At 38.4% G+C, this 20,384-nt stretch overlaps 1 protein-coding gene across 1 annotated transcript in view; it reads right to left on the reverse strand.

The window, feature by feature from the left end:
* Positions 1-692: 692 nt before the first annotated feature.
* Positions 693-20,384, reverse strand: part of ROR2 (receptor tyrosine kinase like orphan receptor 2) — a 141,462-nt gene continuing 121,770 nt past the window's right edge. Inside the window, exons 5-9 of the mRNA XM_063180390.1 lie at positions 12,520-12,647; positions 8,544-8,858; positions 6,626-6,871; positions 4,811-5,013; positions 693-3,145 (exon numbers count right to left, since the gene is read on the reverse strand). Coding sequence (XP_063036460.1) covers positions 1,703-3,145; positions 4,811-5,013; positions 6,626-6,871; positions 8,544-8,858; positions 12,520-12,647 — 2,335 coding nt within the window. The 3' untranslated portion in view covers positions 693-1,702. The remainder of the gene's footprint in view (positions 3,146-4,810; positions 5,014-6,625; positions 6,872-8,543; positions 8,859-12,519; positions 12,648-20,384) is intronic.

The following is a 20,384-nucleotide window of genomic DNA, read 5'->3' on the forward strand; positions in this document are numbered from 1 at the left end:
TAAAGTGTGAAGCCTGTAACTTAAGCAATTGGGGCCATTTCTATTTCCACAAAGTACCATAACAAAAACAGTGCCTGTAGGATAACATACTTCATCATACCTTTTGCATCACTTTATTGAATACTCCATGTCGGATGTAGAACTTACAGCTATAGTGTGTGTTGGCTACAATGCTACAATGAGAATGTGTACCGCTTGTATTACAGAAAGGGGTCGTGAAATGAACAGACCTGTCTTCATGTTTAACAAAATGGAACAGCAATACCATAAAACTGCACCACATGTGAATATTGGTGAAAGGTTAAGTTATACAGTCATTCATTCAAAAAGTCCAAATATTTCAATGAAAAAAATGTATATAAAATGTAGTAGAACATAAATTACATTTAAAGGTCTGTACACGATTCATCCTGCAAATAGAAGCACAAAAACAGCACCTTGTATATTACTGCTTATTTTGGTCTTCTAAAGTTCAAAGATCATTTTTACTAAAAAGTCGGGAAAAAAACAAGGTATCACATGCAATCCAGCAGTAACTGCGGTAAATCAAGTAAATCTGTAACCCCGCACAAAAACCAACACTTTTACAATGTAGGAACACACATGTGGAGTCCTTTTCTATACTTGATAACCAATTAAAGTTGGATTTATTAAGTTAGTGCACACCTATAATATCCCCTACAATATCCCCATTTTTGGTTAACAGTGTATTAAGGCTGTTTGCTGTTGAAAATACACAGCAGAGAAGGAATACTTTCATCCACAAATGCAGTCAGATGATCTCATTTGGAAGATTCTGTCAGTCATTCACCCAAACTGATGAAAGAAAACCATCCTTTCTCTTCTCATGTTACTCCACAAGCTGTTGTGGATATTCTAGCTCTATGTGAGTTCAAAATCATTTGGATAAATTCACGGTAGAAAATTCCATCAAAGGCTATTTAACAAAAAAAAAATTCCACTTCTGTCTTGGGAAGGCCCTTAGCCATGAATTGCTGGAGGCTGGGGCAATACCCTGGGAAATTTCTGCGAGTGAAATTGCCCTTGCAGTCTATCCCTTGGCAGGCATTATCGATGATCTTTCAAGACATGCTACTGGGCTGGACCCGTGGTCTTACTCACCACAGGGAATTTTATGTTCAGTTTCCTCCTTTCCTTCTTATTGTAATACAAACACAGATCATTATTCTCAACTTAGATCTTCAGACTCAAAAAGCAAACAACAATCTTGTGTTCATTATGTTGAAAAGATAAATACTACAAACTAAGCTGTCCATCACATCCAGGGCACTTCTTTATGCTTAGAGCAATTCTGCAACCATAGCTGGATTCCTTTTTGTGTTATTGGCTTAAGCATAATTCACTAACATTACACTCATATATCATGATATACATGACGTGCAATGCTACTCTGCAACATGTTGCACAGCAACAGTACATATTTAAAAAGCAGCTCCTCTCAAGAACTCTAGGACAGTTAAAAAGATTAAACCCAGCAAGTCTATACCACCATATTTGAAAAATCTGCTGGTGGCAATGGTCACTAGACCTGGTATGTCATTACTGCTGCACTTTTAAATGGATGTTGCTTTTTTTTAGTTTTGTTTCTTTGAGTCAGACCAAAATCACTCTACTAAGCCTAAGGATATACTGTCTCCGTGCATGGAAGCGATGTAGAATCCTTAGCAATAGGCCAGATTCCTTAGGCTTCTGATTGAATTTCTGCTTCATCCATCTGAAGTGTGTCATTATCACCCAGCAATTCTGTTTCAGGCACCGAGCCCTCTTCCTCCTCCTCCTCCTGGACAGGGTTCTGGGCAATATCTTCTGTTCCATTGTGTGTGTCATCTGTGCCTTCCGACAGCAGAGCAGCCCTGTCGGCCACCGACGCATTGGAAGGTGCTGTTGTTACATAGCCTGTGCTGGTGGATCCGCTCCCGCTGTGGTGGGAGCCTGGCTTGGGAATGATCTGGGGAGGTATCTGCTGAGGAGCCATTTGCATTGGAATTTGGACAGGATAAAAATTTGGCAAGTAAGCACCATAGGCAGGCATTGGCTGGTAACCATTGACTGGAATGTAGAGCTGAGGAGGTGGGACCATTGGTCTCATCTGGCCTTTCATTTGTATGAACTGAGGTTGAGGGAAGGCTGGAGCTTTCTGCTTTGGTCCAATGTATCTAGCATTGCTGACATTGCTAACAGGGCTGGTGCTGAGAGAACTTGTTTGTGTGGTGTTGCTTGCCCCAGAAGTTTGCGCTGAGCTGTTGTAATTAGAAAGGTTCCCCCATGTTCTTAGTCTGTTATGTATATCTTTAAATCTTGGTCTTCTGTTGGGAAATTCATTCCAACACTCCAACATCAAAGTGTATATCCATGTGGGGCAGTCATCGGGACACGGCAAAACTTGTCGGTTCCTGATCATCTCAATGACATCCTGGTTGGAATAACCACAGTAAGGCTGCAGGCCATAGCTGAAAACTTCCCACAACACAACTCCGTATGACCATATATCCGAATCAATAGAAAACTTGCCATACATAATAGCCTCAGGGGACATCCACCGGATAGGAAGAAGGGAATTTCCCATCAGTTTGTAGTAATCAGCAGCATAAACTTCCCTGAAAAGGCCCAAATCAGATATTTTCACATTCAGTTTATCGAACACCAGTATATTTCTAGTCGCCAAGTCCTTGTGGACAACATGGTGGCTAGAAAGATATTCCATTCCTGCAGCTATCTGAGTCACAATGTGAAAAAAGTCTGCCGGTTCCAGAGTGGATTTTACTGTCTTGTCATCATCAGTGCTGCCAACATCCGAGTGGGGAGATCTCATCACCAGGAACTCATGGAGATCACTGTGGGAACAATAACTAAATATCATACTTACAGGTTGTTCCTTTGTCACTATTCCCAGCAAACAAACTATGTTTGGGTGCTGTAATCGTGATCTCATCATTGCCTCATGTTTAAATTCTTCCCGAAGAGCCAGTTCTGCTTTGTCTTTAAGTGTCTTAATGGCAACAGCTTGTGTCTGTTCACCTGGTGCTGTACCAAAGAGATGCCCCTTGTAGACTTTTCCAAATCTCTCCTCTCCTAGTTCCTCCATAAATCTCACAGTGGACAGATTAATTTCTTTAAGCTTAGCCTGAAATGAAGAAAAGATAGTCAGTAAAAAATATCGCAACTTTTTTTGAACATCAGGATCTCTTATTAAAGATCCCCAGGTTAGATCTCCAAATGGAACAAAAACTGGGCCAAAAGAAGTTTTCTGTTTTTTTGTGTATTCATATCAGTATATTGACTTCACAATTAACCTTGAAATGAGTTACACTGTTATCAGAAGTATAAATTGCATTATACTGCAGGATAATGGATAGAATTCTTTTTATAAAGGAGTGGCCACACTTCCTGAAAGCTAAATGAATATTGGGTTCAGAGTAAATCTGGCAAGCAATGACATCTATTAACTGCAGCAGTACTTTGCCTGCAGACCAGCCCTGAGCTGCCCAGGGGATGTCTGTCAGAAAAGCAAGGAGGCTGAGGAGGTGGCAGTCTCAGAGTGAACTGAAACATCCTTTCCAGCAGAAGAAGGAACAAAATCTCTCTCTTTCAGTTCTGCAGTACCAGATAATGCCCTTTCTTTCTTTGTTTCACTATGGGAATGGCCCCTGCCCATGGGCAGCAGTGTACAGTACCACTGCTGAGGAACCTTGAGTAAGCTTCGATAAAGATGGGGGTGGAATTGGAGAAGAAAGGAGAAAGAATTTCTCTTTGGTACTTGGAGTAAAAGGTTGCAAATCTAAGAGTGGGAAATCCCCAGAGCCCTCCCTCTGCAGCTGGAAGGGAAAGCAAGGCAGTTTGTGATGGTGATGTAATGTGTCTGTCCTGATCAGCATGGGATGGAGGAGTCCCTGACCAAATGAGGTGCAGTTGGCACAGCTTCACATACAGGGCACCACAGCATGAGGGAGCAGGGTAGGCTGGGAAGATGTTTTAGCAGGTGATTTGGGGACAACTTCTGATTTTAGTGTCCAACAGCCTATAGACTGGGCTGTAAAATTTCCTTCAAATGTTCAGATTAACTCACAAAATCATCGCAATTAGTTGCAATTGGTAATATTCATCAAATACTCTACAGTTTCCTGAACAGATGTTGCCAACTTCCAAAGTAAGCATTGTTTTTTAGAGCTTGCATCTTGTAAATGCTGTGATTAAAAATTCAATATTAGCTCTGAACAGGATTTTAGTTCAGAGATCAATTAGCTGACCTAGAAAATCCTATGCAGGAGCTGACATACGTAGACATGACTTCGAAGCCATTTTCCTTTCACCGTCCTTTGTGATTTCACAGCCTTGGAAACATGTTGCATGCCATCTCAGCTCTCAACTCACTTATGGATAAGAACACCAGAGTCTTGGGCTGAAGGATTAGAACAAGAAACCCTAGGGTGCCTCATGCTTTAAACAGGCAAACAGGCCACGTCATTACCAGGAGCAAAAATGAGCTGCAGGCTGAAGACTGGATCAGAAATGACCACTTTTCCAGTCACTTAGAAACAGGCAGAATGGCAATTGATGGGTAAGGACAAGTGCCATTAAATACTGTGTACTGAAAGTTGTTGTCCAAGATCAGGATTTCTAGAGACACCTACAAAGTGCAAGACCTGGTTTTCCCTGAAGTAGATGGCCTCAACACTATGAAAATTAGGCCCCCAAAAACATGGCTCAATTTGAACACAGACAACATGAGATGCTGAAAATCACTACACTTTGAAAATGCCTGGGCCTGAGCAAACTGTGTAAGAAATACCTGTTTATGTTGATTAATGAGTGGCATTTCCATGTCTTGGCTGGGAGATGCCATCAGCTGGCGGCGCTGTGGTGTAGCAGCAGATGCCTTCTGCTTGTTTCTGCACATGCAGACCAGGAAGAAAAGGCAGGCTATCACCAGAGGGATGGCTATGCTGGGAACAAGGATGTAGAGGATTCCCATTTTGCTGTTGTCACGTGGACCTGTCAAGCACAGAAATGTATACAGTAAGTATTTTTAAGCTATTTGATAGTAACAAAAATGATTATTAATACTATATTTTAAATCAAAAGTAAACTATGCCCTGAAAACAGAAGTCACATTACCTTCTCCCCTTTCTTCATAATTTTCCATTATATATTTCAAAAAAGCTTGAATGGACATAGCAATTGGCAGTTTGAAGATAAACTAGGAGCCCCATATTTAATGAGTGGGCCATAACAGTATGTGATTAATTTTACTTTATTTTTGAGGTTTCCAGTTGAGGAAACCATAGAATACAGACGAGGTATCACTGCATTATCCTGCTCAGGGCATAAAGAACAAGTGAAAAATCTCTATCACAATATATAAACCAGTGAGTTCAATGTGACCCAGAAAACAACACAGTCTGACCCATAGATTCAGTCATTTCATCAACACTTGGCCCATTCTTTACCTCTATTGGTGCTACTTCTGCCCAGAATAAAATAAGTTGCACTTCTCATTGGTAGAGATATGATTTGTTCTGTACTTAATAGAATTTCAGAGCTTTTATGTTAGAGTGAGAAAGACATGAAACAGCCACCAATACATTTAGGTCTGGAACCTTCCTAAAAGATTTTTTCACTTAATACTTAGAGACTTTAGGAAAGCCTAGTGATGTCAAAAATGTTCACTGGAACTGCCTGGGATGTTTTCTGTAACCTGTGGTTTTGCTATTTGTGGCAACTGCTTTCACCACAACTACATCCCAGTGTTATCTTTACCCTATGGTACATGCAATGTAGAAATTTATTATAAATGTCAAATCACATTACTGAAAAAAAAGTGAAGTAACTAAAAATTTTTGTATTAGTTCTGAGCAGTTTTAGAAATCCACGTAATCCACTTTTATGGCTTCCATGACAGATCTATATCTTGCTGCAGGAAGCATGCTTTTCTTCCTAATGACTTACAGTATTAGCTGTCATATCCGAAGACACTGTCATATCCAAACACAATTACAAATGTGTGAAGTCCACTATGTGTGTACACCAACACTGGGAAAATGAGCAGAACAATCTATGAGAGCAGTACTTTTTATTTTTGCTAACAGTTGTGCTGTACAGAGCCACTAGCAGCTAGTGTAGGACTTTCTGATAAGATCATCTGCTTTATGCACTTCAAATGGCGTTGTTTCTGCACTTGAAACAGTTTCTTTCCAACCAGGCATGGTGCTATATCTCCCTCTATAGGATTTGAAAATCTTTGCTGCCTGCAAGATGTCAATACAGAGCAAGAGAATGTACACTCGGAGCAGCGTGAGCAAACCAAGCACATACGGGTGATTTGCATGTGCAATCTGTCATTTGACAAGTCAAAATAAAAACTGCAGCATCAAACTGAGGCTTAGTTCAGACAAGCCCCCAGTATATAATAAAAAATAGTCAGAATATCTTACAAACTCGTTCTCCGGAAAACATTAAACAATTGCAACACAAAACAAAGTTGCTGCAGGTTAAACATAAAGAAGCATAACCCTTCTAAATGAATTGTACTTATAATAACCAGGAACATTCAAAATTACACAGGATTCAGAACAGTAGTAGGAGAAAAAAGAAAGAGAATACATACTACAAGAAGGTATGTCACACAGTTCCATGCGTACGTTTTTATTCTTTGTAAAACACCACGGACCATCCATTTGACCTCCAGGATTTCGACAATACGCATGTCCTCCACCTAGCTCTGGAAACTGTGTGCTTGTCAGATCATGGTTGTGGGGACTCTGTGAGTCCCAGAGTTGGCAAGTGTGGCCTGACTTGGTAACACTGACGGTCCCTCTGTAGTCAGCTCCAGAGCCATTGTAGCACTGATGATCTAAAATACAGGGTTTGGGAAAATGTTAGAAAAATCAAAACAATCAAGGGACACCATGACAAAAACAGGTGAAGTCTACAGAACATGTATGCAAACAAGTACTTAAATTTAGGTACCTTGAGATTTCATTAAATCTGTTCACTTTGAAATTTCAGTTCTGTATGTATCTGTACTTTTACACCCAGTTATTTCTGGATTATGTCCTGAAATGTCTCAGCTCTATGGTACACACATGAGTACTCTCAATTCTGAATTCAAATGGAGACTAAGAAGCATGTATGGACGTTTAGATACAGAACATGATAAGTTAAAGTAAATCAGAGATATGAGTTTCCCTTCAGTAAAAGTCTCCAGATATCAAAAATGAAAACTTTTGCTTCTCATAATCTTCCCATTTTCTTCACACTGATCACTTGCTATAGAAATCAGTTAAAGCCTCATGCCTCTGTTTCCTTATTTTCATCTTTAGAAAGAAAGGATTCAGGATCTTCCTCTTTTGAGAAGCATCACTTTCATATTTGTTGGGACCACACCTTTATTCTTTGTTTTGCTGCTATCCTCTCTTCATACTTTCATACTTGTCTTCTATATGCATCATCCGAGCTGAATCATGCATTTTTGCAATATTATCTCCTCCATTTTTCTGTTCTCCCCTCTCCAACACTCAGGAATCCAGCTCTCTCAAACCCCACAAATACTCAAGTGCAGATGTTCCATCAGTGGTAGCACTACTGGCTCTGAGAATCACGGACAACTTTCACCAGATGTTTTACTGATTTTGTTCTCATGCCTTTTGCTTGATATCTCTTCCCTGTCTGATTTGTCTCTCTCATTGTATTCTCAGTTACTTCTGTTTCTCAACTACACTACATTATTTATATAAAAGCACAGAACTAGTCTTTTATGTCCACCATTATGCCATGGCTCCTGCTCCTAACTGTGGATACAGACAGAATCCACAGATAGTCAGAATAATCTTATTATACATTGTACTTTAAACATCTTTGGTCTGAGTTTTCTTATTGAACAATGTAGGGGGTTGTGATTAATTGCTACGAAATGGAGCAGTCAGGAAGACTGCATGCAATTAGTGACAACAGAACAGCCCTTCTACTTTTGGATGTAAATACAAATTCAAGATCAATGTTTTCACCCATCCCGTTTGGGTAAGGGAAGATAATTGCACCCCATGTTCAATTTACAGGATTAATATTCCTGTGGGTTCCCATACAGAAAGAATGAACACTAGGTGGTTAGTTCCCTGACAGATCTTCCAGTGATGCTTCAACAAACTATATGAAGTTAATCAATAGGTAAACAAAACTCTTAAATAGATATATGGGGAGGCTCACCCAAAAAGGCAAGGACTGAGCCAGGTGGGAGGCAACACTCTGAAAATCTGCATCAAATCAGCCAGGTGAACAGGAAGTTATATAGCCCTGGCTGGTTGATATAACACATTCTGCTGTACAAGCAGCATCCTTTAGGCTTCCTTGCCATCCTAACTCTGCTTTATAACACTGCAAGATTATGGTCAGTATTAAAAAGATAAAAATGAGTACTTCAGCACTTTCTTTACAAAAAGAATGGCTTATAAAATATTGTCTCTCAGACACAATGAAAAGAAACATCAAGCTGTACTTTTTCCCAGTGATGAAACACATGGACTTACATCGGCTCAGTCTCTCCACAGGGATCCCAATTCTTATGCAGTTGGCCGCTTCCAAGGTGTCTGGTCGCGGGAGGTCCTCACACTTAGGCAACTGTAGCTGCATCAAAATGAGGGGGTTTGACCTAGCAATGTTGTACTCCTGCCTGCAGAGATCATTCTCCAGAACTTCGCATTCATCCCGGCACAGCTCCCGTGGCTTAGGGGTGCGGGAACGCTCATCACACAGGGGAAACACGAAGTGGCAGAAGGAAGGTATGGCGAACTGCGAGCACTGGTCAGACAAATGCGTCGAAGTGCCAATCATGGTAAACGCAGCTGCAGGGCAACAAAAATACAGATTAGTATTGATTGCTAGCGTGAGAAAAAACTTCACTTTCACATCATTTACCTTGAACATCCTTAATCTTTCCTTAAGGGTCTGAAAGCCTACTGGTAAATGAGGTGATTTCAGCTGTAAAGGAGGGTTGACAAATGCAGGAAGAAAACCCAACATCCCAGTGTTCCTCTGACATCTGCACAGAGCTTGTAGGCCTCAGCTCCCAGAAATTAACCCACATGATTACCGTTGCTCAGACTACTGGCTAATTTTAACTTATAAGGATCAAAAGCAAAGAAAGGCAAGATACACCTGCCAGAATACTGGTACGTATTTCCAAAGTTCCTAATTACATAAAAATCTGAACAAGGATTCTTCCTAACTTCTTCTTCCTGTAGACATTTTGATAAATAAGTAAGTGTTTTTCAAAGCTTGTCAGGCAAAAAGAAGTGTATCATTGATATTTGGGAAGACATGGCTTTAAATCGTCATGAGAAGCCTAACAGGCAGCAGCTTTGTGGAAAATTAATGTAATCAGTCTCAGCATGCTGATCACATTAAGAGGAATGTCATAATGAGTTAGGAATGTAATTCTTCCCTTCAGCTCTCAGCACCTACATGCTAACATTTAGCTCAAAATTTTCTTGCACATTGCAAAGGAAAGACAAATGTCTGTGTGCATCATGTATCTGGTGCTGAATCAACCTTTAAATGTAGGAACATTCACTCCCCCAGTAAAGCATCATTCATGAGTGAGAGTTGCTAGACTGCATGTTCCACCAACTCACACTGTAAAAAGAGAGGAAGTGCTATTCAGCAGTCTATTTACAACCTACACATAAAGTCTTTCTCTCTTGTCCAGCTCTCTCCTTTCAATCAGCTATTTCCTGTGGACACATGGTACCACAGAATCTCTTCCTGAACACCAAACATGCAACAAGCAGCTGCAAATCTAGCTTTTTAGACTGTTTACACCTTTGCTTATTTTAATTGAAAAATAGTAATGCAGGAATACAACCACTTATCAATCATACTGGGAACACTGCATGCAAGCAGACCATCAGGCCTCAAAGGACAGTTGTAACGTATGCTTGTCGCAAAGACTAAAATGGAAAAAATAAAACTGAAGGACTGAAGTAGTCACTGTCAGTTGTTTGAAACTCCACACTAAGTTTTGTGAAGGCATTGCATTACAGAATTTAGATCATCGTGAGAGAAAAGTGCACAATTTACAATTATATTTTTATTTTGATGGAAGGTGCAAAAGTCAGCAGTACCGTGTGGTAGCATCTAAGGGGTTTATATTTTATTTATTAAACAGATGTTAAACAGCACAGCTGAGACCTCAGCAGCCAAACACATATACACGGGTCAGGCATCAGTTCTGTGTGCTATTCATTCTTGGCCTTCCAGTCTTTCGAGCCACATCTAAAGATTTTCTCCAGAAATGTAATCATTTTTTTAACCAAAGGTTGCTACTCTCACCCAATCACATGGCCAGGACCAAAAAGCACAAGGGGCCATGGAGACAAAGAATATATATTTCTCACAAGAGTACAGCAGGGAAATGAAACTCCAGAATGAAAATTCCCCACAGATGTAACCTGGCTAAATGCTCCTTGAGTTGGACAGTAGGTGTCCCCACTTCCCATGCACATTGCAACACACCATCAAAAACGGCAGTTAGAAGGTATGAGCAAAACTATCAGCAAAATCTCAGCAGCAACTATTCAGCTTTTTTCAACTATTTCCTTTACCTGACAAGTTACTGCAATTTCAAAAGTACCCTGTCATATGGGTATAGAACACCCAGTCTCACAATATCTGCTTGACATATAATATGGCTTACAAGAACCAATAATGCTATGAAATCCTCAGGGTACTTTTGCATAAGATGTCTAGTACAACCTTCAAAAGCATTCAGTTTGAAAATGCTATATTATTATTAAATGCTATAATAATAATAATAGTAATAATAGCAATAGTAATAGTAATCGTAGTAGTAGTAGTAGTAGTAGTAGTAGCAGTAGTAGTAGTAATGATGATGATGATGATGATAATAATAATAATAATAATAATAATAATAATAATAATAATAATAATAATAATAATAATAATAATAATAATAATAAACTCTACATTATTAATTATTAAAATGCTATATTACAACATTTTATTATTATTAATAAAATGCTATATTATTAAAGACTGTCATAACTGCCTAGCTAGGCAGTGGGCAGCTCTATATGGTGTTCTCAGCATCTTCCTGAAAGAGAACATCAGGAATTCCATCAGGAGTTCTCCTCAACTGCAAAACAGAGAGTTCCAACACCCTAGCTTTGGAAATCTAACAGATAATTGGTAATATTAGCAAACCAGCAGCCAGGTCATCAGTGCCCATGTTCCATATCCCAGAAACAAGTACAGCTCAATCAATAACCATTTTCTGGGTAATATCACAGTTTTTTGTTGTTAAGTTTGGTTTTGGTTTTTGAAGAGAACATTATGAACCTAATTCACAGAATTACAGATTTAGTAATTCCAGATAGTTAAACACTTCCATATTGCTGAAAAACTTCCAAGCAGGACAGAGATTATGTAGCTGGTGAAAAGAAAAAAGTATCAATATGTATTAATTAATAGCATAATGTTTAAAGAGGCTGGAGTTGCAATGCAGTTCAGGAGAAGGGCGGGAGTAGAATGTGTTGTAATAGTGTAAGTAAAGGTCAGCACCTGGATTTTGCCAGTCCCGGAACCTGGTCACCATTTCAAGAACAGGAAAAAAAAAAGGTTTTGGATTCCTGGATTAACAATGAATCTTCAAGGTAATGTCTTTAGGGAGTTAGAGCTGACAAGTGAAGTTAAACTCTTTTTGGCAACTAGTTATGTTGAAGTTGGAGAGTCCATTAGTGAGCTGTATCTGGCCAGATGCAAATCAGCTCCTGCCGGACTGACCTAATTTGCTACACACTATGACAAACAGTTTGCTCTATTCCATGGGTTCATTTTGCTTGCTCTACTTTGTGTACATCAGAGTCACAGCTGCTAAAATCAGCTAACTGATATCCAGTGAAGAAAACCCATGTTGACGTACAGCCCATTAAAAATCATTAAGGTTTTGGATGCATGTTTGCATCCAACTCTGTACAAAAAGTATGTTCAGAGAAAGATTAAACATAGGCAGAGCACAGGAAGGTCAACTCTTGTTTTATATAAATCAATGTGAAATCCAGACTCTGACAGAATTATGCAAAAAGGAAAGAAGCCCAAGGGAAAGGCCACCATACGCTTTTGCAAGAAAATAAAAGATCAGTGCTTTTTCACTCTATCACAAATCCATTTTAAAAATCACAATCTTCTTTTTGAATCCATCATGCAAAAAGCTCCAGTATAAACTAGAAGCTGTTAAAAATTCAGTACTCTGACATTTCACTTAAGGACATGGAATAAGCTTTACATATTACCACAGATACTCATCTTCCTTGCTCCAAATTTTACTAGCTGCTCAAGTGGGAAACAGGCTCACCCCTCAAAACCTTAATATAAAGATGTCTTCATCATTGGCTGACAAAACGAAAAGGATGATAGCACTGTTTTTACCTGAACTGGATACTTTTATGAATGTTTCTTTCTCCCCGCTAAAGAGATGTGTAAGCTTACCAGTAATTCGGTTTTCAATTTCCCCTTGCATCTGGAGGGAGTCCACATAAATGGTTCTGTTTCCAATGATCCGTGCACACGCAATTCCCCTATATGGCTGACAGAACCCATCTTCATGGTATTCGTCTCTGCAAAAGACATGTTAGGATTTCATATGCAGATGTCTCTCTGCTGCCAATGGATTTTTACAAAACATATTCTTATAAAAGTGGAAAAAACTCAAAATACTGTAAACCTGAAACTGTCCCATTCCTAAGATGCAGCTTTTTCATCCAATTCTCTCTTACCTTGGAAGTCTTAATGAGGGATCCTGTATACAGCTCATTACAGAAAGAAAAAAACAAACCCCAACATTAATTTGAAAATAATAAACTAATAATGGAATTTGACAGATGGATCTCTTAAAAAGCCTTTAGAATGAGACAGCAACATAGATCTAGTTACATGTCCCCATGCATTTTTGGCATCCAGCTGTACTCCATAAAATTAGGCAGTTTGTGCTCTTCTCCCACTTCTCTCTCCCGCTCTTCATTTCCTGTAGTGGATAGTAGAAGAGTTCTTGCCAAGCTTGAATTAAAACATGGAATAAGAGTAATCAAGGCTATAACCTCTTTTCCTCTTCTCTCTAGTGAAAGTCAGTGCCAAATTTCTCTTTCAACATGTATTTCAATATAGTTTTCAATTCAATGAAGCTTTGGGCCTTTCACTCCCTTACACCAACATAAATATTTTGGCACAAAAAGCCCTAGCCTAAAGGCTCAGTGGTTCAACACTTCATCCCCAAAACCCCTGTAAATAATACAGAGCCAATCTGCAGATCATAACTGTCAGAACACTGAAAGGGGACTTAAGAGAGAGAGCACTCTCTTAAGAATAAATATCCAGTATGTCATGTGTTTCCTCCAGCATGGCATTGCCTCTGTGCTAGGATTCACTAACCCAATGGTTATTTACATCATGCCATATACTGCATGATGGACCAGAAATAGATTTTAAAAAATCTAAAAAAAATGTGTCTCTAGAATAGGGCATCTAAAAACTTAATTAGCTTTTGTAAATAAATGGTTCAAAAGTCTGAGATACCTCTCCAATACCAACATTGAAGTATTACTTCAATGCTCCTCTGCACTTTTTACTTTATTATCTTTGGATATTAACACCTGTTTTGGTCATGTGGGTTCCCCATTCCCTTACAAATACTTCCACCCTTTCTTTGGATATCTCATGAGCAGGAAAAAGCTGTCAGTGACTACATGTAAAATTTCATAACTTTAGCTGTGATAAATCAGCATGAAAACCCTCTCTCTGACAACAGCTAGCCAACATTGCCTGTGCCTACTTCAGCCCCTCACACTGATACCTTACTCTATCTTAGGAATCTTCTCATTTTTCCTATGCTGTGTCTCCCTGATAAAGCCGACCACTTCAGGGGAATGGTACCAATATTTCTTACTCTTTGGCCATGGAAAGTTGGGCAGGACTGTCTGTACAGGTAGCCAAAAGGTGGAACTAGCAATCACCACTTGAGCTGCATTTCCTCTTTGCCTCCCAAAAACACAATGATTTACCAGGACTCTTGAGAAGTCATGGATATAAAGCATATCATGCAGTTGTTATCCAGATATGGCCTTTATTTCCTATCACACTATTATTTTAAAATATTTATAAAGCACATTTTTTTCTACAAACCCTGACACAAGTTCTACTTCCTCAAAGATGTGTAAGTTTTTGATTAGGGTGGATGAAGTAAAGGACGAGTCATAGGATCAACTACTCCCTGCAGTGACATTCCTTCATTCTTACAACAAAACCTGTAATTTTGCAACAATTGCATCATGCCTGAAGGGACGAAAATATCAAAGCATTTTGTCTGTGCCTGTTTTATGATCCTTGACCACCTCAGTAGGAAGTCAGCAATTCCCAAAAGGAGCTGAATGAATATGAAACCTCTTTTTGACCTCTTTCGAAAGAGTAAATTCATACCCCTATCCTGCAGAACAAAGTCTGCAATGTATCTTACTGAAACTGTATCTCACACTTCAGGTCTCAGTTCAGGGCTCTCTCGCCAATACCGAAAAAGAAAAAAAAAAGCACACTCCAAACAGCATGGGTTTGGGGACAAAAGCAGTGTGACCTCTTACTTAGCTCTGTTTATTTATTTTTGTCAAGAACTTTAAAACACAGCTTAGATATTATAAATACACACATATGCTCCCCTCTCCCATGTTATAGTCAACTGCTGATTGTACTAAACTAGATATGACCATTACCATGGACACAAGCAAAAGTAAACAGTAACCTGATGTCAGTTAACTCTGACAGAAGTGTGGCTGTTATTCTACATGCATCTTTGTCAGGTCAGAAAACTCAGTGAATCCTGTTTGACTAGTAGTGGTACTGAGAGAACAAAATTTGATTAGTCCTCTTAGGAAAAAAACTAATTTCAGCTGCCGAAGTGGCAGCAGTGAGAGTTCCCTGACAGATTATTCTGTCCCTCACCTATATGTGCCCTTGGGACATGGCAAAAAATTTGCAACAAAAAGCAACCCGGGGAGAGTCTGACAGAATAACATAGGAGTGGTACAATGTGCAGTTTAAACGGGAGCCCTTGGAACCATGTGTGGCTTTGAATCATGCTCTGAACAACATGCCAGCAATTTAGTTGCTGATCAGAGCATTAATTAAAAGCTGCTGAAAACAGACAGAAATACTGACTCTTCAATTTCCTGTTGCTTGAACTATAATGTCTGCTCTGACCAAGAACCCTCATGAAAGAGAAATCTGACTCCACAAAAGGAACCCAGAATAGTTCAATTTGTTCCACTTGCAGAAATCTTACAAGCTATCCACCACAGGTACTTTTTTACCTTTGTTCTTTAGTTTGCACATATGTCAAGGTAGCATTAACTTTTCTCTCCAGTGATTTTCTTCCATTTTTAAAGATTTTTTTGTGTTTTTTTCTTACAAAACAGAGTCAGACACATGCTACATGTTGGTCTTTTTTGCACCTTTGCTGGAAGGCTGAATCAACTACATTGCACCTGGAAACTGAATTTTCTCAGCACTCAGAATGGAGGTAAGGTATTCTCTTACTGAGTGAACTCTCCTCCCAATTACACAACAGATGTTTGACCAGAGTTTGGATTTAAAAATAAAATTGTAAAGAATATGACTAAACAGACCCTTATTCATAAAACCCCAATTTCCATACTTCAGATTCAGTGTTATCAGTTTTCCAGACTCAAAAGGTAACCTTCTGCCAGAACAATTCCATTAAGAACTAGGGTTTCTAATCAAAAGCAAAAGTAGAAGAACCTACTACTTCAGTCACTCAAAAATAAAACCAAAATATTGATACTATTTTTATGTACAACATGGAACTTGTACAAGGTCTGAAAACATCTTGACAAACCAAGCACTGATCAGCATTTACAAGTTCCTCATCACACATGCACTGCAACACCTCATAAAATACAGCTTGGCTTCAGGTTTGTGGGTAGAAGTCCATATGAAATGGAGAATTAACCAAGCAAGAAGTGTAGAAGAAAGATGCAGATTCAATCATACAGTGCTACTCCTCCCATTGTTAGAAATCACAACTTCCAGGAACATCTGGGTCTATAAAGGAAGAACTGGATGAATCAGTGCCTCTGAAGAGGAATAAAACCTAGCATGATGAAGAGAAAACTCTCTAGATGGAGGTTATGCAACTCTTCCGTAAGATAGCTATCTGCTCTAGAAATACATAAAGGGATTTTTAGATGTCCTTGAAAAAAAAACATCACTACCCCACCCTCTCATTAAGCATTACTTTAATTTTGCATATGACACAGAAAGCACACCAAACAAAATACTACAGAAGGAAACACACTGACAACAAAGATGCTTTTCTTCATGGAAAATTTGAAATGTGGAAAGCATATGTCTGGGCACAATACACTATATGCTATCTCTGTAACACCACCTATTGTTTGCCACTGTCACAGCTGAACAGACTAGAGGGCATAAGAAACAAAATAATCACAGTTTAAAAAAAAAAAAAAGGCAACCATGGAAACTCTGTTCAGTACTAAAATCACCTACTGAAGCACCTGAATTTGAGGCACATTTTCAGTATGTATTTAGTGCCCCTGAAAACACAGTAAATGCAGACTTGTGGTTTTCCTTAGAAATAGGGAAAACACATGAAGCTCTATTTTTAGCAAGGATTCACAAAGTGAATTATGAAAGCAGAACTGAGAGGTACCAGATATTAATTTGCTAGTGAGACACCTTTATTCTGATTGCATACCACAAGTTTTAGTTACAAAGACAGCAGAAACTTATAGTCAAAACTATTTTCCTGAAAATAGAAAAGACAAAACACCATGCACCAGCCATAGGAAGAAACTCAGAAGTTCTCAAGAAAATTCAAAAAGAGTAAGTTTTTCAATTTAATACATTGGAAAAAATCTCATTTAATAACACCCTACCAACCTACCATAGCAGTTATATGGACAGACATATTCTCAACCTATGCTTTACCAAAGTAAAACATAAGCCAGTTCATAGATTATAATAGTATATTCCAAAGGTTAGCTATCAAAAAGTAGTAGAAACTTTGTTATAGAAGCTTCCTACAAGCACACTAAATGCAATTAAAATTTCCTATAAATTTTCCCACAACAAATAAACCTGAAACTTTGACCGTCTTCCATGCTGTCCAGGGATTAGAGCAGCTTTTAATCAAGAATTGTTAAATACTCAGACCTCCCACTAATGTTTCATTATAAACAGAATGGCAAAGCAAGGACAAATGCACTGAAAACCACAGATTATGATAGATGAAGGAAAAGACAAATTATATATGTCAGCCTATTTGCTATTCTTAGAGAAATACAACATTTGGTATGCATTTGCTCATCTTATCAGGATGTCTTAGGATTTCTGATAGTTACAACTTGATAACTAATGTCAGAAGCTGTGTAAAGAGAATTATCATGACAGACAGCAAGATCAGAGGAAAAAGGATAGGCATCATATTTCAGATTATGAGTTTACTTAGCCTAGTGTGTGGCTACTTCATAAATATATATCACAGAAATTTCTTGACCTGCAACACTAAAAAGAATAAAGGAATAAAGGAATAAAGAGTCTATGTTTAATCAAAGAGAGGCAAATCTCTCTGATGGAGAAGAGCATTATAAACAACTGCAGTAAAAAAAAAAGTTATTTCAGGGTTTTTACATATATATATATACACATACATATTTATTTATTTATACGGTTTGTTTATACTGAATCTCAAAATCAGGACATCTTACAATGTTGAACTACAGTTTTTGTAATTTGTTACCCCTACTCTTGATGCGTATCATATCACATCATAGTGCTGAGAAGTAAAGCCTATTCACAAGAGGATCACTTTTCAATGGTTAAAATTATTTTACATCCCCAAATATTTCCTCCCCCAATAGTCCACAGATGAGAGTTGAGAGAAAAAAAACATACTACCCTTGTCATATGCCATATTGATTGCATCTATAGGATTTGCCTCCTTTCAAAAACAGTGAATATACATTAATGTTATCATAGAAAAATACTAGGTACCTTCTGGCCAGGTTTGTATATTTGCCTTCGAGAAAATATCAAATATAGCACACAATTTCTTGTTTCACCATGAAGAAAAATTTTTCAAGAAATGCTGTCTTTTAAACAACGGGCTTTAAAATTGCTCATTCTCATAGGCCTCCCGTTGTCACAGGATATCAATGTAAGTTTTACTACTGACTTTCAAGGCAATAGCACTGAGGTGTAAATATTTGAGGGAGAAAAAGAATATAATTTTTTTAGAAAGTATGGTTTGAAATATTATTATCCATCGAAGGGCTGGGCTAATGCCAGGTGCTTCTGACATCAGCCATAACACAGGGCAGAAATTCAGTAACACACACAAATAGGTATTTGCTTTTAGTGTAGTTTTGAAAACCCAGGTGTACAGGAAAACCTCAAAAAAAAATCCCAAACCCACAAACCATAAAACACCCAAAACTCCACACATGCCCATTTGTACCCTTCCTGCTGAAGCCAAGAAACTAATGGGTGGCAGGGACAACTTGACTGCTGTATTGGGCCCTTGCCTGAATGAAGGCCACCCTGCACCCACATCATGGGAGAAGAGCACAGGCTTCCTGCCCTACCTGTATCCATTCTCTGAACAAACAGTTTCATCCTCTGACCAAAGGCTTCTGCAAATAACCCACCTTTCCGGCACTTAAAATCATTGTTTGCACATCTTCACCTGCGCCTAAAGATCCGCGCCCCTGGGATATTAGGAAATCCATACTGATGTACTTAACTCCTCAAAGAAAGACTTAGAACATGAAATATCTGGAATACAGTAAAACTTTTCCTTTGCACTAAAGGAACCTAAGAAATACTATCAGAAAAGAAGGGGAGCCTAGTGTTAAAAACAAAAACCTAACAGGCAGGGGAATTTGTATAAATAGTCATAGCTCAGTTGAAGCTAATGGGCCTATGACAATTTACACTCACAATGGATATGGCCCGTGACTTCTGTTACCAAATGCTTATTGAGTGTAACAACTCAAAAAGAAAGATTCCCTTTACATTTAGCACACAACATGGACAAACATTTTGTGCTTGTTATCTGAAAGTAGTACATCACAGAATCCCTTAAAGAATTTACTGAAATTTCCAATTACTGAACAGAATAATTGTGTTGCATTTGATTTAGATATTTATCTACTAGTTACTAAAAAATACAGTGTGAACTGAAACTCCATATTCAATGCCTAAAACCAGTAAAAAAATAACTGTTGATCTTTATTCTACTGTTTCTATTAGATGATGTATTTGTTCACATTAATCATAGGACCTGAGAGAGCATTTTAAACCAGCTTATACATAAAGGAACATTGAAATGTCATCAGTAGAAAAACAGCTACAAATGAAACTATTGTTTGAGACAAACCAAAGAGAAGACATTTGTCAAAGACCAACTTGTAAACTTTAAAAACAACCTAATATGTAGGCTGTTGAAAATATTGCCAAATTGGATTATGAAATCAGTATTTTTAAATACGAAACTCAGGCTCCAAAGTCTGTCTCTAAAACATAGTCTAAATAATATTTTAAACATATTTTCTAATGTTATTGTGGAAGGAGGAGTCTTTTGCTGCTAAATATTTAAAAATCATTTGAAGACAAGAAAGGGAGAGAACATCAATAGGGTTTAATCATAGGCCTTCTGACTGACTCATGACCCAAATTGGTCTCCTCAGTGGGCATTGCCTTAAGTGGGTGTCAGCACTCCTAGCTGAGCTGGGTCCTTGATAAAAGATATCACGATCAATAATTTAAGTGGATTAAACCAAAGGAAAATGGTGTTGCCTTCCTTTCTTTCACACACTCATCCACTATTTTTCCTGTAACATGAAAAACAGCCCTCACAGGCAAACAAATACAAGAGAAAGAAACACATGAAACGGTGGCAGGTTGCTCATCAGGTAACTCTGCACGCTGCTATGGTTTCTTGGAATCATATCTGCAGGTATTTATTACTGTTTTACATCTTTAGAAGAGTTTTCAGTGTACCAAAAAATGTTGTAGTTCCCAAGTACAGCACATACAGAAGTACAGACATAGGTGGCAGGGTTGCTTTTACTACAATGACCTGGGTAAAACAGTCGAGGAAGCAAAACTAAACAAGGACATCAATGTTCTGAATTTCTGTAAGAAATAGAGGATAGTCCCTAGCTGTATAACCAGCCACAATCCTCTTGATTAACACATGTAACTTCAAACAGATGATCTAATATTCTGCCAACAACATTCTACCTTCTGCCTACAAACTCTCTCTTTCA

Source organism: Melospiza melodia, chromosome Z, assembly GCF_035770615.1.
Source record: "Melospiza melodia melodia isolate bMelMel2 chromosome Z, bMelMel2.pri, whole genome shotgun sequence".
NCBI classification, from domain to species: domain Eukaryota; kingdom Metazoa; phylum Chordata; class Aves; order Passeriformes; family Passerellidae; genus Melospiza; species Melospiza melodia.